Raw genomic sequence first — 17,142 nt, 5'->3', positions numbered from 1 at the left:
ATCGCGTACGGCGGTTCTTTCGAAACCGCCGCGGATCCTCGCGGCACGCAAAGCAGCCTGGCGCGCACCGAGGGCCCGATTCGGCTATACGTCGCTCTAACCGCTAACCCGGTTACCGTCGATGCTCCATTTGCATGCTCACACCCCACAGCCCGTTCCTTGCTCATACATCCAGCCGTCTCCATGCTCTTTGTCATTGCACCTTTCCTGGCACACCCAGGTACACTCATACGCTTACAGACTTTGTCACACACCTGACCACCGCACACCTTTGCACACACTCGTCGTTCGCACACCTCACCAACACACCTCTTCGCGCCCCCTCCTCGGTCACCTCCTCTGTGACAACCACAGGTGTGCTCTCACTTGCACAGCCAATCACGTGCCTCACTACCAATTCCAGTGTGCATTCCCACACACGCTCTACCATTCCAGGTGTGCATCCTTCCATTCCAGGTGTACATCCTCTCTCACCTGCCACAACCAACTCACGCTCCGTTTCACTCTCACAACTCTTACCTCCACACTCGGTCGCGCACTCACCCTTACTTTTGACAGCGCACTCTTTCCTCATGCACCCGTCCGTTACACACCTTTCTCGCGCATCCTCTTGCGCACACTCTCCCGTTACACCCTCCGTAACACTCACCACAGGTGTGCATTCTTCCGTTACATCCCCTGTAACACTCCCCATCCCGCGCTTCCATGTGCCCCCTCGCACACGCGCTACGACCAACTCACTCTCGACAGCACACTCACTCCTTGGCACGCACGTTTTCCTTACACACCCCAGAGTCGGACATTCTCGCACACCTCCTCTCTCGTACTCCGTACCTGTCGCACACTTCACCAACGGCCTCTCACGAACACCCGGATCCAAATCAACCCCCAAGCCGACTGAAGCTTCCCTCACATCATATACATTTCCACGTATATCGCCACTCACCTCGGCACCTCGTCTCCGCACCTCCTTCGCCACCTGCAAACTCTTTATTTGGTTAGCGAGCACACCATCACGATTTGAGCACCGACCTTGCACATATTCCATCACCTCCTCCTGTATTTCTCTCTTAGTTTCCGTCCGTCTCTTCTTAATTTCACTCACCCCCTCTTCCACCTTCTCTAACTTTTGCTTCACCTCTTTTATTTCCCGGTGCGTCTCCTCAATTTCGTCCTCTAAGGCTACCTTGACCGTTTCTATGTGCGTCCTCACCTCCCGGTCCTTTGTCTCCATTACTTTTGTCACCTCGTCCAACCTCGTTGTCAGTCCCTCACGTACCCTCTGACATTCCCTCTTCGTCGCTGTCAAGTCGCCTTTTAGTTCTTTTTGTGTCGCCTTTAACCCTCCTAGTACCGCAGTGTTCCTTTGTACCTGCTCCACTAACTCCGTCTGTCCCACCGTCAGCTGTTCCACCTCCTGCGTCAGGTCCTCTATGCCCCCTTGTAACCTAGCCGTATTATTCCTCACCTCGCTTTACCTCCTCGCGTACCCCCGAGACCTCCTCGCGTACCCCCGAGACCTCCTCGCTTACACCTCGTCGTATTTCCTCCTTCATCTCCTCCATCTCTTTTGTAGATGCCACCCTCATCTGTCCCAATTCATCCCTCTGAGCATCCAATTTACCTTCTAACCCGATTTTCACCTCCTCTATCTGGTTCCCCATCAGTTTGATTTCCCGGGCGGATTGCTCCCCTACTTCCCGCAATTTGTCGTCCATTGTGTTTTCTAACCCCCTTAACCCATTTTTCACCCCCTCTATCTGATTCTCCTGGGCAGCCATTCTATTTTCCACCCCCGTTAACCCATGTTTCACCCCTTCTATCCCATTGTCTAACTCCTCAAATTTCTTGTCTAACCCCTCAAATTTCTTGTCTATCCCCATAAATTTCTTGTCTAACCCCTCAAAATTATTGTCTAACCCCTTAAAATTATTGTCTAACCCCTCAAATTTACTCTCAAATTTAGCTTCTAGCCCCCCGATTTGATTTCTTAGTCGCTCCCCCATTCTGTTTTCCAAACCTCCAATTTGGTTTCCCATACTCATCTGCACAGCTGCTTGCAGCTGCGCAATGAGGGCCTGCATGTCAATCCCTCCCACTTGTGCAGCGGGCGCGGCCGCCGTAACCATGTGCGAGGCGCCATTTTGCGCGCCCGCAACCTCGTGCGCGAGGGCGCCATCTTGCGTGCCTGAAACCTCCTCAACCACCTCATTGCTCTCCTCTATTTCTTCCCTCTGATCCTGGGTTACTCCTAACCCCTCTTCTAGTTCCCCCACCGGCATCCGATCGCCTTGACTAGCCATGGCGCGATTTCAAAATTCAGGTTTTTCTTAAAACAAAACAAATTTCGGCAGCTCGTACTTTTGAGCGCGTTAAGCGCGCTTCGGGTCCGATCCCGCTCCCGACACCAATTGTTACGGACCGCGGATAAGATGTTGTTTTGCCGAGCGGATGGCACCGCGGCCCTAACAGTTAGCCCGACTAACCCGATTCCCGAACGTTAGCTGAATCGCGCCACAGATATTCAATGGGGAAAAGACTAAAGCGAAGGATGTGAAGAAGAAGAAAGACAAAGGGTAAGGAATACAAATATAATTTATTTACTATTTACAGGACCAAAAAAACCAAGGAGAAGGAAAGATAATAAAATAATTTACAGAAGAACTCAGAGACACAGTGCAATGCTAGCTTACCTACAGTCTTAATTAATACCATGGGACAGAACAAACAAAAGACAGACTCACGCGGGGAATGATGACAGGAATGGCAGGAGGTGGATGGCTGGAGGGGGAGGAAGGTCCAGCTGGAACCGCAGCACGGTCGGGTCGGGGATGAGCAGCCGCCGCCCTCTCTCGATCGGTGCGTTTAGCAGCCGCCGTTCCTTCGCGGCCCCGCTCGAAACTGCCTTTTGGGTTTCGAAACTACTCAACTCTCGTGGGGGCGTCGGGGCCGCGGGTTAAATAGGCCACACCCTTGAACCTTCGCGAACCTCCCCGAGCGTTCTCTCTCCGCCCTCTCAAGCCAAACCCCTTGTACTTGGTTGGTTGTTCGGGGCTGGCTCACTCCTCCCCTCTATGACGATGGGCGGGCACGCCCTTCTTCCCCGAGCTGACCACGCTTAATGGCGGCAATTGTAGTTGGCAATGCGAATGGCAATGACGCAGTTGGAAATGGAGGTTTTGGGAATGGGAATGAAAGGGAATCTATCTTATTTCACTTGGTGCAATGGAGTATTTCAATTAATGGAAGACACAGCCTTACACTAATACACATAATAAGGATATAACTGTCAAAAAAGATATATCGTGTCCTGCATGTATGTTTCATGGACTAACTACGGGAACGCCCTTTGACCTTTATACAACCACAAACGGAGGGAGGAGGGGTGATATTTTACAACAACCTTTTACAACAACATTTTACCACAACAAAAAAAAAAAAAACATTCTCATATCCACAACAATATATTACCAGGCTTATATATTTAGATTTATATATTTATATATTTATATAATCGTTAGATTAAATAAGACGCGGACGTAGCTTCAGGACGTCGATCTTTAATTGTCGACAAGCTTTCGACCAACAAAGGTCTTCTTCTGAGTCAGCCCCAAGTTCAACGGAAGTGGAGCATGCAGGCCTTTTTATATATTTATATATATATGTATTTATATATATATATATATATTTATATTTTTACATATATTTATATTTTTATATATGTATAAATGCACACACACACACACACACACACACACACACACACACACACACACACACACGTTTGCATTCATTGCACTTTATGAGTATCTCATTCCAAGAATATTTTAAACACCTTTTGTATACTTCATTTTAAATGGCATTTTGTTTATTATCCTGTCCCAATGCACAGCAGGAGACAGGGTTTTGTAATCGTGTGTGTTTGTGTGTGTGTGTCCAGGCCGTAAATTTTTGAGCTATTGTCAACACATTTTCACCAAAGTTTTATTATTATAATACGGAAAGACAAATTAATAATTTGGTCGAAACGACAAAAGGTTAAAGGTCAGTGTCACCTAAAATCATCATCTTTCATCCAATTGACCTGAAATTTAAATTTACCATTTGAGTTTTGTCATCATATGTTGACCAAATCTTTATTATGATATGGAGAAGGCAAATTAATAGTTTGGTCAAAAGGTCAATACAACAACAACAACAGGCATTTTAAAGGCCATTTTCCCTGCAAGAGCGGGGGTTAGCCCTGCGGTCCCCATGACAATCTTCTCCATTTAGGTCAAAAGGTCAATGTCATGTAAAATTCCCAATTTTCACCAAATTTACCTGAAATTAAAAAAACTTGCATATTGGGTCACTAAATTGGTTCAACAATCAAAAGCTAGAAGCCGATTGGTTTTTTTGTTGTTTTTTTTAGATCAAAAGGTCAAAGGTCAAGGTTGCATAAAATCAACAATTTTCCTCCAATTGACATGAAATTTTAAGAATTTGCAGGTCACAGAATTGGTTCACCAATCAAAAGCTAGGATCTGATTCTTTTTTTTCAGATATAAGGCTCAAAGGTCGAGGCTGCATAAAATCATCCATTTTCATTTTTGATTTTTTTAAAAACTGTTTTTGTTATTTTGAGCATACGGAAGATGATGAAGACATCTGAATACAAACGGATGCAGGCGGGCTTTGCATTTTTAGATGCTTTCCAGTTGTAATTGCAGCTGTTTTAATACTGAGGTGTACTCTCTCTGAACAGGTGTTCAATATTTCACAAAGTTCCCTCTCACGAGATAAGGTGTCTCATATGGCACCCAGCAGCGTGGCGGGTGTGGAGGATATGTCTACCCTGGAACAACTACATGAAGGAGCTATAATGCACAATCTGCACCTCCGTTACCAATGCCATCAAATTTATGTGAGCTCATTGTTTTCTTAATTTAAAACCTGACTCGTTATCATCATCGTTGTTGAGGAACAAATGCACCAAATGCTCCCAAAATTGGATGAGCTAAGGGAGAGAAAAGATAAATTTTATGGGTAGTGGACTACTGCTTTGCAAAATATAACTGCGTAACAGTTTGTTAATGATCACAAGTGTGGGGATTATTTCGAATGTTGTCTCATTGCTTACACACATTTCCCCATTATTTATGGACAGACATATATTGGCTCCATCCTCGCAGCAGTAAATCCATATCAGCAAATTGCTGGCCTGTATGATGTGGCGGCCATGAAACAGTATGAGAAAAGGCACTTGGGGGAGCAGCCTCCTCACATCTATGCCATTGCCAATGAGTGCTACAGTTGCCTATGGAAGCGGGGTGGTGGGCAGTGTGTGCTTATAAGGTGCGTAAAACAAAAGGTGCGTTCATCGGTTGAGGAAAACTAGCATGATGCATTTATTCTTATGCAATAAGTCTCCTAACAGACAGAACAAATATTCAGATCGAGCCATACATTCAAGCCTGCATTCATGTTATTCCAATCTTGCATTTGCACATCTCATGTTATTTTAACATATAGTAAAAAAACCAAAAAAAAAAACACCTTTAGAGGCCATTTTTCCCCGCAAGCGGGGGTTGGCCTTTTTCGGGAACCGTGGTTGTTGTTGTTTTTCGGTCCCCTTTTTGAAGCAATGTTTTACGGCTGGATGCCCTTCCTGATGCCAACCCTTTTTGCCGCCTTTAACGACAAACAGGGAATTACCAGTGAACTGGTCCTCAATTTGCCGACCTCGGAAGGATGACAGGCTGAGTCAACCCCCCTGGCGTTAATTCAGCCATGGACCGGGATTCGAACCCAGGATCCTAGGATCCTAAGCTGACACCCTAGCCGCTAGCCCAACACCAGGGTTGTTTTAACATATAGTAAATGGTGTATAAATTTTTATTTTATTATCATCACTACTACAGTATATTGTCATTGGGGAAAAAACTCGTACTGTAAAACTGTATGTGAATACCGTCCCACTTATCTAACCATAGCTGGTTCGTATAGCATTGCGTTATCTGTGTTGGAGTCTGGTTGTTTTACAGCAGTTTGAATGTGCTTATTTTATTAAATGTAGCTCAAATGTTTGTATTAATGTTGCATTGTAAACAAATTATTTTAGCTTTGTTTAGTTTGGATGTGAAATTGCAGGATTTATGAGATTCTACTGTGGATTTGTAAAGATGAGTTACATGCAAGGGTTTTTATACATGTAAATGGGATTTTTATATTCCGAAGAGTGAAATTAAGTCTTCTTATACATTCTTTCTTCTTTCTCTTCTCTCTTCTTTCTTCTTTCTCCTCTCTTACCTCTTCTTTCTCTTTTCTCTTTTCTCTTCTTTCTCCTTTCTCTTCTCTATTCTTCCTCCTTTTCTTTTCTCTTTATTTCTTTTCGATGATGTTGTATATCTTATGAAGCATTCTGAGACAAACAATATAATTTCTTTTTTTTACTGTTTTTATGCCTACAAAACTGAAGGTCAGAGGCATTATGTGTTTGGGTGGTCCATCCATCTGTTATCGTTTTTTTTTAACCATTATAACAAATGACCCACTAAAGAGATTTCAGCCAAAGTTGGCACAACTATAGCATGTAATTGTAATACATTGATGAACTGGTTTGATTTTGGGTTCCAAACCTTAAAGGTCTATCATATGACCTTTAATTGAAAACGTTTATTGCAGTGATAACTTGTGAATCACTGAAGACATTTAAACCAAACCTGGCACAAGTATAGACTGTAATACAAAGATGAACCGATTCCATTTTGTGTTTAACAGGGAAAAGGTCAAATGTAATGTACCCTTTGAAAATCATTTTGCACACCAGAACTCAAGTTCGAAGCATCTGATGTTCTCTCTCTCTCTCTCCTACTTGTCCCTCTTTTCTCTCTTATGCACTCTCTCATGTGACTTTAAATTTTTCATGTGACCGTTAATTCTGATCAAATGTGACAGTGGGTTGACCTCTAACATGGGGAAGGCACTTCCATTGATGTATTCATGTTAAATTATATTTTCTAGTTTTTAATTTACTTATATAGATGGGATAACTAAGTAACAAATGTTGATGATGCATACATAATGGTATCTGTAAGGGAGAGAACTGACATGAAATCACCATGAGAACTTGGCAGACTGGAAAAAAGATCAGAAATAAAGATAGCGTCTGTCATATGATGGCAGTGAGCTGCTACTTTAAAGGCTTCTTGAGTGGGGAGAGGAAGCAAGCCAGGAGAGAAGATGGAAGCCATTTCTACATGAACACAAAAAAGAAGACGGACGAGCCAACAGTATACATGTAGACAGACAAATATGGAGTAAGTTAGATGAGAAGGTGGATGTCAGATGAAGCAAAAGGTGTAAGGTTAGAGGGGGTTGTGTGAGTAGAAACAGAGCAATCAACCCTGCTCGTTGGCCTCTTATTTAACTGACTTAGTAATACTTGTAGGCATTACTCAACCCTGTCAAGAAGTGCTAGGTTGGATGTAGGCAGAGTGAGGAGCCATGAGAAATACTTCATATTACTTGACACAAATGCATTACATACTAAGATTAGCTAGGAAGCACCAAGGAAGACTTTGCCATACAGGAGATGCCAAAACGGCATCTTCTCCTTGAGGCAAGTTTTGTCATATGACTTCCCAGGCCAGATAATGTCCAATAGTGAGTTCCATTGACTGAACCTCACAAAGTGATTTATTATCACCAATTTAAGTAAATACTTAGCTGGTACTTTTGATGTGTAAAAGCATTCAAATGATCATTAACACATAAGTGACCAAAATCTGATGCACCATGGTAAAAAGGTTTGGTAGCAGAATAAAAGTCTTGTGGATATAATGCCAAGATCTGTTTGACCTGGCAATTTGTTGACTTTCATGATAAATAATATTTTGCTTGTATACATAACTTCCATAAGCCTGGTGTTGGCTTAGCGGTTAGAGTGCCGGCTTGGGATCCTGGGTTCGAATCCCGGTCGATCGCTGAATTAACGCCAGGGGGGTTGACTCAGCCTGTCATCCTTCCGAGGTCGGCAAATTGAGTACCAGCTTGCTGGGATGAATGATCACGGTGTGTACCCCAATTCAGAATAGGCACACTGTATCCCTGCGCATCGTAAGAGCATGACCAAGGGTTGGCGTCAGGAAGGGCATCCGGCCATAAAAACATTGCCTCAAACAGGGAACCATGATTGTCATGGGGCCCGCAAGGCTAACCCCCGCTCTAGCGGGGAAAAAATGGCCTTAAAACGATCATTCAAATTTCATTTTCACATAACTTGTATATGGCTCTTCATTTGAAGATAATTTGAAATATTTTAATTGGTGTTCCTTTTCTTTTCTATTGTCAAACTTTTAAATGTAGCATTGTACAGGGTGAGTCAATGGGATGTGATGGTTTTAAAGCGTTATTGTGGAGAACTGGGTTGAATAAAAAACAAAACGCATTCAGCTGAAAAACAGCAGTACAATGTAATTTATGAATCTGTCCTTATTTTTTTGAAAATACCATCTTTTAAGTGGCCTCCACCAAAGCTCCATCATTCAATATGCCCATGAACTGCTTACAAAATTCCAGTCGAGCGACTTTATCGATTTCTTTCAGACTCTGCACAGTTTGAATTTTATAGGGATGAAATTGGAGGTCATCATGCAGAATACGGCGAACACTCGTGACCGATATGATCAACGCAGCCGATTGACGGCTGGCAGAGCGAGTTGGACTCCGGATAACGCTTCCCCGACTCACCCAATGTTCTCTGGTGTGCGGACCATTTGTGCACTGCCAACAAAGTGATCACAGACACTGCCGGTGTTGTTGAATTTTTGCACCCACTTCAAAATACTGTTACGAGAGGGAATTCTACCGTGCTGTGCAACACCAAACTCACGTCTAAATCTTCTCTGCACCTGCACTACCGATTTGCATTCAAAAAATGTCCTTACTGCAAACACGCATTGTGGCACCGACCCGTTCTCCATACTGTCTCTCGCTACACTGACAGGAGAAATTACGTACCTTTCAGATCATGTGACACAAGGTTTCCTCCACCACAGCGTGCCTTTAGCGGCAGCTGCTTTCTGAAAACCGACACATTCCATTGACTCACCCTGTAGAAAGTTGGTGTTGTTTTTCTTGCAGTAGTAAACTTGGCATTTGGCAAACTTAATACAACAGCATTGTATGTATTCTCTTCCAGAAAAATAAGGAATAAAAACTGATTGCTTGCATTGTTCAAGCTTTGGTCTAAGTGATCTCTTCTTGATTATCTCAAGGGGCAGATTCCCTGTTTTTCCCCGCATTTTCTCTCAGAACAAGCCAGACGAGTCTTTAGGCCTTTATCAATAAAAAGCCTTACTTTATCAATAATGTATGGGCTCACACCTTGACTCAATGTGTTGGCCAATCTTCCTTCACGTTTTGATAAATAATAATAATAATAATAATAATAATAATTCATTTATTTTGTATAGCGCTTTTCCAGAAGCCCAAAGGCGCTTTGACAGAGTGGAAAACATAATGCATAACAATACATGAAAACAACAATTGCAAAAAGACAAGAATCAATAGGGAAATATTTAAAGCAAAAGGAGGGAGAAGGAGAAGAGATAGTCAGGGGTTAAATGCTGTGGGTTGAATGTTGAATGCAGCGTTGAACAGGTGGGTCTTTAGTGATGTTTTGAATGTGGTGAGTGAGGAGGAGTCTCTGATGGTGTGAGGTAGTGAGTTCCAGAGGGTGGGAGCAGCGATGGAGAAGGCCCTGTCCCCCCAGGATCTGAATTTGGTCCGGATGGAGGGGGTCAGGAGGTTGGTACCAGCAGAGCGGAGGTTGCGGGTGGGAGTGTGTCTGGAGAGGAGGTCAGCCAGGTAGGATGGGGCCAGGTTATGGAGGGCTTTGTATGTCAAGAGGAGGATTTTGTACTGGATTCTCTGGGGGATGGGGAGCCAGTGAAGCTTGTAAAGGACGGGGGTGATGTGGTCACGGGTCCGGGAATGAGTGAGTAGACGGGCAGCGGAGTTCTGAATGTATTGGAGTTTATTGGTGATTTTTTAGGGTGAACCATAGAGGAGGCTATTGCAGTAGTCCAGACGGGAGGTGATGAAGGCGTGGATGAGGGTTTCTGCAGCCGTGGAGGAGAGGGATGAGCGGAGACGGGCAATGTTTTTCAGGTGAAAGAAGGCTGACTTTGTGATCTGTTTAGTGTATTTGTCGAAGGAAAGGGTTTGGTCAAAGATGACGCCAAGATTCCGGATGTGAGGGGAGGTGGATACTGGGATACCGTCGATGTTGAGGGCAAAGTTATGGGTGGATTTTGTGAGCGTTTTTGGGCCAATGATGATTATTTCAGATTTATCACAGTTAAGCTTGAGGAAGTTGATTTGAAGCCAGGATTTTATTTCAGTGATGCAGTTTGTCAGGATAGAGTGGATGTCGGTGGAGACGGACTTGGTGGAGATGAAAAGCTGGATGTCATCGGCGAAGCAGTGGAATTGGAGACCATGACGGCGGATTAAGTGACCGAGCGGGGACAGGTAAAGGATGAAGAGGAGGGGGCCAAGAACTGAACCTTGGGGGACACCTTGGGGGAGGGGAGCAGTGGGGGATTTGCAGTTATTGATGGAGATGAACTGGCATCTGTCAGAGAGGTATGATTTAATCCAAGAGAGGGCAGTGCCGGTGACGTTAAAGGTGGATTCAAGTCGGGTGAGGAGGATAGTGTGATCGATGGTGTCAAAGGCAGCGCTGAGGTCGAGGAGGACGAGAATGTTGAGGTTGCCAGCGTCAGAGGAGAGGAGAAGGTCGTTGGTGATTTTGAGGAGAGCAGTTTCAGTACTGTGGTTGGAGCGGAATCCGGATTGGAATGTTTCATACAGGTTATTGGCAGAGAGATGATGTTTGAGTTGAGTGGCTACAGCGCGTTCCAAAACTTTTGACAGAAAGGGTAGGTTGGAGATGGGTCTGAAGTTGTTTCGGGTGTCAGGGTTTAGACCAGGTTTTTTTAGAATGGGGGTAACAGCAGCAATTTTGAGGGAAGGTGGGACGATGCCTGTAGACAGGGAGGAGTTTATTGTTGCAATGATAAGTGGAGAGAGAGCAGGGAGGGAGGCTTTGACAAAGCTGGAGGGGATGGGGTCAAGAGTGCAGGTGGCAGTTTTCATTCCTATGAGGAGTTCAGAGAGGTCAGTAGGAGAGATTGGGGAGAACCGAGACAGGGGATGGCAGGACAAGGGGGGGCAGGTGGTTGGAGGGGGAGCGGGTGCGGCGGTGGTCAAGCTGTTGTAGATGTTGTCAATTTTGCGTTGGAAGAAAGAGAGGAAGGAGATGCAGTTGTCTACTGTGAATGACTGGGTGGTGGTGTTCAGGGGGCGGAGGAGTTTGTTTATTGTCGAGAAGAGTGCTTTTGGGTTTCCAGAGCCAGAGTGGATAATTTGAGAGTAGTAGGCAGAGCGGGCGCGGGAGAGGGCATCTTTGTAGTGTTGTATGTGGTCCTTGTAGGCTTGGGAGTGAACTGTGAGACCCGTTTTATTGCGGAGTCTTTCAAGTTGGCGAGCACGAGTTTTCATCAGGTGGAGTTCAGGGGTAAACCAGGGAGCAGAATGGGTGAAAGAAACTGTTTTGGTTTTTACAGGCGCAAGCTGGTCAAGGCAGGAGGAGAGAGTGTGGTTGTAGTAGTCAGTGAGGTCGGAAGGGGTGTGGAGGTCAATGAAGGGAGAAGTGGACATTTTTTCAGAGAGGGTGGATGAGAATGAGGTAGGTGAAAGAGCGTTTAGCTTACGGAAGTTGATTGTGCGATAATGCCTTGGTGTTGGGGCGGGGATGTTGATGGTCAGAGTGATGGCTAAGTGGTCAGAGAGGGTGAGGTCGGAGCCATAGAGATGGTGCAAATTTAATCCAGTGGAGCAGACAAGGTCCAAAATGTGACCACGGATATGGGTAGGAAAGTCGACATGTTGAGTGAGGTTAAAGCAGGTGAGTAAATCAGTGAAGTCAGTGGTTATTGTGGAGTCAGTGGAGTCCATGTGGATATTGAAATCACCAAGGAGGAGGATTGAGGGGGAGAGGGAACATAGCTGGGTCAGAAAGTAGGAGAAGTCAGACAGGAATGATGGGTGTGGTTTGGGAGGGCGGTAGACGACAGCCATGACTGACTGCGTGTGACCAGAGAGTTTTAAAGCCAGGTGTTCAAATGATGGAGCAGATGAGATGGAGATGAGGTTGGTCTTGATGTCTTGACGGTGGATAACGGCAATTCCACCACCTCGGCCCTCCGAGCGTGGTTTATTGACGTAGGAGTATCCATTGGGTGTGGTGAGGTTGAGTGTGTAGTAGTCCAGAGGTTGTTGCCAGGTTTCGGTGAGACAGAGAAAGTCCAGTTTGTTATCCAGGATGTATTCGTTCAGGATGAGGCATTTATTGTTGAGGGACCGGGTGTTGAACAGGGTGAGCTTGATGTTGTTTTGAACAGCAGGGATGAATTCAGGTGATTTAGCCAGGGTTCGTAGGCAGGAGGTGCGATCGTGTGGGTTGCTGTGACCAGGTGCGCTGGGACGAAGAGTGAGAGTGCGCTGAGCCGACCAGAGGACGGGGATGGAGTGACCTGATTGCAAATAAACAAACTTGCGACCGGAGCCACGGTGAATGTACCTGGGTCGTCGGAGGAGTCCATTTGATTTGATGGCAGAGATGCATGATGGGGTGGAGCGGGTATTGAGCAGAAGAAGCCTTGCGGCGGAGTACTTCAGAGCCATGCCAGGCAGGAGCGAAGGGACGAGTACGAGGCCAAGGTCGAGGAGGCAAAGCGGCAAACGCAGCGGCAAACGCAGCGGCAAACGCAGCGGCAAACGCAGTGGCAAACAAGGCCACAAGGCCACCAAGACCACAAGGCCACCGGCAAACAAGGCCACGGCCACAAACAACGGGAGCGGGCCTTTCGATTCCGTATTCCGTACCATCAAAAGCAGATTCCGTTATCCAGCCGGAGAACACGCGGCACGTGCGGGTGTGAAAAGGCAGGACAGGTGTGAGATGTCAGGTCAGAAAAGTAGAAGCAGACCCTGTACATCCATCCAGTCGGAGAAGCGGCGAATATGCAACGCCAGCGTACTCTCGCAACCGAACCCGGAAGTCCGAACATTCTGCTCTACCATATAAATACATACTCCAATGTTTTATGGTTTTGAAAGATTTGTGCATTAATTTCCTTTTGTTTATGACAATAATGATAATGTGTTGAGCTGATGATTGATTGAATTTACACGTTTAAATTTATTTGTACTTCTTCATTATTTTACAACTTGTGAATGCCAGGGAATATTCATTGAAATGTTTCACCATAGATACAAAATGCATGCATTTTTACACTGTAGGATTAAAACAGTTCCTTGCATATTCTGTTGTGTTGTGAGGATAGTAGGCCTTTATCAGGAATTTTGTGGATGTGCCAGGAAATTACTTATGATAATATTATTTGAATTCGGAGTTATTGAGCAATTTGCTGATTAGAGTTGATCAAAACAGCAGCGAATGTTATCTAACTCGCAGGCACTCATTTCTGGCTCAAAACACATTATCTTTTCCATAAATCCATGCAATACACTCACACAATGGAGACCTCTTATAACAGTAAACAGGAATGTGGGACTTGGCTGTGCTACTATACTCTTGGTACCTGATGCGTGTTTGCTTTTGCTGCTGCTGCTTAGTGGGGAGAGTGGTGCTGGCAAGACTGAAAGTACCAAGGTCATATTGAACTTCCTTTCAGCAATGAGCCAAAGCTGTGGAGGCTCTCACCAAGAGCACACTAGCACTCATGTGGAGCAGGCCATCATGCAGAGCAGGTGGGTCTCTTGAGATGCTAGCTCGGGCAGCAACACATTCTCCACAAATACATTGCATGCTCAGGTAATGGTTGTGTTGTGGAGACAGCAATGGAAATGATCCATTTAATCTTGTGAAACTTAGCCATGGATAAACAAGTGAAAATAATGCAAATATAACAGCATAACATAAAACACAAGAATAATTTGTATTAGTATCCAAATAGCTTTATAAAAGCCATGATTGTGTGTCTGTACAGCTTGACTAATCCTAAAATAAGAGTTCATGTGTCCATTGTGTCCTTTGTCCATCAAAAAATATTCCACACAGTAATCTATACTAGAAGTGAGTCTGTCTGAATCTCCGTCTGTCTGTCTGAATCTTCGTCTCTTAGCTTTCAGAGGTTCGTCAGTGAGTGCTGGATGTGTTTTAGGCAAAAACAAACAAAAAATTCTTTTTGAAAAAAAAGAAGCTGGATTTTTTTTTTTAATCGCTCTATAGTCCATAAGCCTTTGTGGTGATGTGAAAGGTAATATTAAATGATACCTGATACCATTTATTGGTGTAGGGATGTGTTTTAGCACGTCACAAAAAAAGTAAATAAAAAAAGCATTTGATTTTTTCAAAATACCAACAGGATTAGAACAGCACCAGGGTACCCCTGCTAGTACTTGATAAAGACAATGCTGCTGTTGCAATAATGACATAGACAGCTACATCCCTCATGCATGTCGTTGTTTAGTAGATTTAACCGATTTAAAAGACAAATAAATGAACAGGATTATAACTACTTAATTGACAAATGTGGGGAAAATTATACGCCCAGACCAGGAATCGAACCCAGGTCCTCTGGAATTTCACCAGTGCAATTTAAAATTTCACCATATAAATTCAAAACAACTGAATAGTAAATAATTATTACCTTGTTTATAATCTGAAAAAAAGCATAATGTACAGGTATTTTGTTTACAATAAAGTTTATAATCACATTCACTATCAACCTGGTTAGTTTCTCATAAAGCAATTGCACATGAGAAGGAGAACGCTTGAAGCAGAATACTCTTTTCTGCCACCAGGCCTCATCAGAAATTCTCTGCCATGCTGCTAAAGTGATATTTTTTGATGTGATAATTCAACATTTCAAAGTGACATTACAATGTTTCTAAAAATACAATTATAAAAAGTGTTACATGTTTTACTGTTTAAGGATGTGGTGCAGCAAAATTAAGAGATTCCGCAACAATACGTGTCTTGTACTTATTTCATGGGAAATTAAATGAATTGTTTGCTCAAGTTACTCAGAGCATCACAACACAATTCTTTGCTGATAATTTCTGCTTCTTCAGATGGTTGTTACACCTGAACAAGCCAATCGGAATCAATAATCGCCTTCAACTTGATGGGTTTTTTTTTTTCGTCACAATGAATTTATCAACACTAAGATATTTTAATGTTGCATGAATATTCTTTGGTCCAATTGTAATACCAGCCCTCACCCACCTCCCCACAAAATCCCTGCTTCTTGTGTGTGACAGTCCAATAATGGAGGCCTTTGGGAATGCCAAGACCATTTACAACAACAATTCAAGCCGTTTTGGGAAGTTCATTCAGCTGAACTTCTCTGAGGAAGGCTCCATTCAAGGAGGAAAGATCATTGACTGTATCCTGCCCTCTCAGACGCGTTCGAACATATACATCCACCCAGTGGTCATTTGGCATGGTGTAGGAATGTGCAGGAAATATAAAGCATTCTGTGGATTGTTATCGGAATTCTTAAAAGGGCAGATTATTATTGGTATCCTTAAAAGGAACCACAAGCAACCTCTCAAAGCAATTGCTTCTTCTTTTTTGTACCTGAAAGAAATTCCATTGGGCTGTTGATACAAAGTGGTTTTGTTACTTTATTTTATCAAGTTTTTATTCGTCATGGTTTTATCTGTTTAAAGGAAATGTTATTATGTGTTATTTGTTTTCCTTGAAAAAAAATTTTGAATCAGATTTGCTGGAAAAGGTGAGTACTAAATGATGTGGAATATGAGGAATTGTGGGGAATATTTAATGCCTTCTCATGAGTTAAAGCAGCAAGCTTGGTGGTGAAATGAGGCAAAGCTATTGCTCACGTATGTTAATTTGAGGATTCTTTAAGAAGAGAGTTGCATATGTTTAGGGATTCTGTATAGACTTGTCATTGAGCATAATTAAATGTTCTATAAATCATTTGTGGTTTCAGTTTTATTGAAAGCATGATCTCCTCTTGAATAAGCCAAACAAGAAAAGGTTGTGATAAATGTGGATCGCTCGTTATTTGAGTAAGATAGCATTTTGTCCATAAATGAGGAAGGCATACAGGTGATAGCAAACATTTCATCATTATTTGTTGGGAATTTGGAATCAGAATAATCATCCACCTCATTCCACCTCACCACTCAACGCTTCATGTCCCCCCTTTCTGCATCCCTCCTCACACCACTCCTTCAATGCTTCCCCCTCAGTTCACCCCTAAATGCTTCCCCCTCATGCCACCCTCTCAAATCTTCCCCCACACCACACAGACTCAATCCTTCCCCCGCACTCCACACAATCAATCCTTCTCCTGCACCACACACACTCGATCCTTCCTCCATATTCCCACGCATAAACATTCCTCCCGATCCTGCACCATACCAACACCTCCATACACCTATCTATAACTGTGTGTACCTCAAACATCCGAGGTCTCCACTCCAACCTGACAGATCTTTCAATGCATGCCGCTGCTGAAAAACCAGACATCATCTGCTTAACAAAATCCTTCTTCCCACAGGACATCCCTGACTCTTTAGTGTCTCTTGTCAGTCATTGTCTCCTCCAATTTGAAAGGCCTGAACCATGCCCCAGCGGCGGAGTTGCACTTTACATCAACAAATCAATTTCTCACTGACCTTGTGCTGATCCTACACCTCCCAGTCCCCAGGAGTACCTCTGGCTACGACTTCCACTCCACTCCCACCACTTGTTTGTCTGTATGTTTTACCCTTCTCCAAACAGTAATGCTCCATCTACATTTCTGTCAGACAACATGGACAAACTTTTAACCCCTCATGCCAACTCTTTCTCATATGTGGCAATTTCAATTATCCACATTCAAATTGGCTGGGTGTCGGCAACTCTCACCAGCAATGGCACTTCAGCAAAGGACTTCTGTGACTCCATGGGACTGACTCAAACTGAATTTTCTCACCTGGATTTGTCCCAATGGCAAATTCTCCCTTCTGGATTTGGTGATGATTAACTTTTCCACAAATGTCTCCTGCTCTTCCTCTGCTCGAATTGGTTCATCTTATCATATGCTGATGAAT

The 17,142-nt window shown here is 43.9% G+C and overlaps 1 protein-coding gene across 1 annotated transcript in view; it reads left to right on the top strand.

Moving 5' to 3' along the window:
• The window catches only part of LOC137431601 (unconventional myosin-X), a 330,046-nt gene that overhangs the window by 111,117 nt on the left and 201,787 nt on the right, over positions 1–17,142 (top strand). Inside the window, exons 3-7 of the mRNA XM_068123112.2 lie at positions 4,748–4,906; positions 5,150–5,337; positions 13,690–13,824; positions 15,340–15,464; positions 15,802–15,815. Coding sequence (XP_067979213.2) covers positions 4,748–4,906; positions 5,150–5,337; positions 13,690–13,824; positions 15,340–15,464; positions 15,802–15,815 — 621 coding nt within the window. The remainder of the gene's footprint in view (positions 1–4,747; positions 4,907–5,149; positions 5,338–13,689; positions 13,825–15,339; positions 15,465–15,801; positions 15,816–17,142) is intronic.

The sequence above is a fragment of the Myxine glutinosa genome, chromosome 7, assembly GCF_964187855.1.
Source record: "Myxine glutinosa chromosome 7, kmMyxGlut1.1, whole genome shotgun sequence".
Taxonomy (NCBI): domain Eukaryota; kingdom Metazoa; phylum Chordata; class Myxini; order Myxiniformes; family Myxinidae; genus Myxine; species Myxine glutinosa.
Note: the sequence above shows the minus strand (reverse complement) of the source record. Positions and strands in the feature narration are given on the sequence as shown.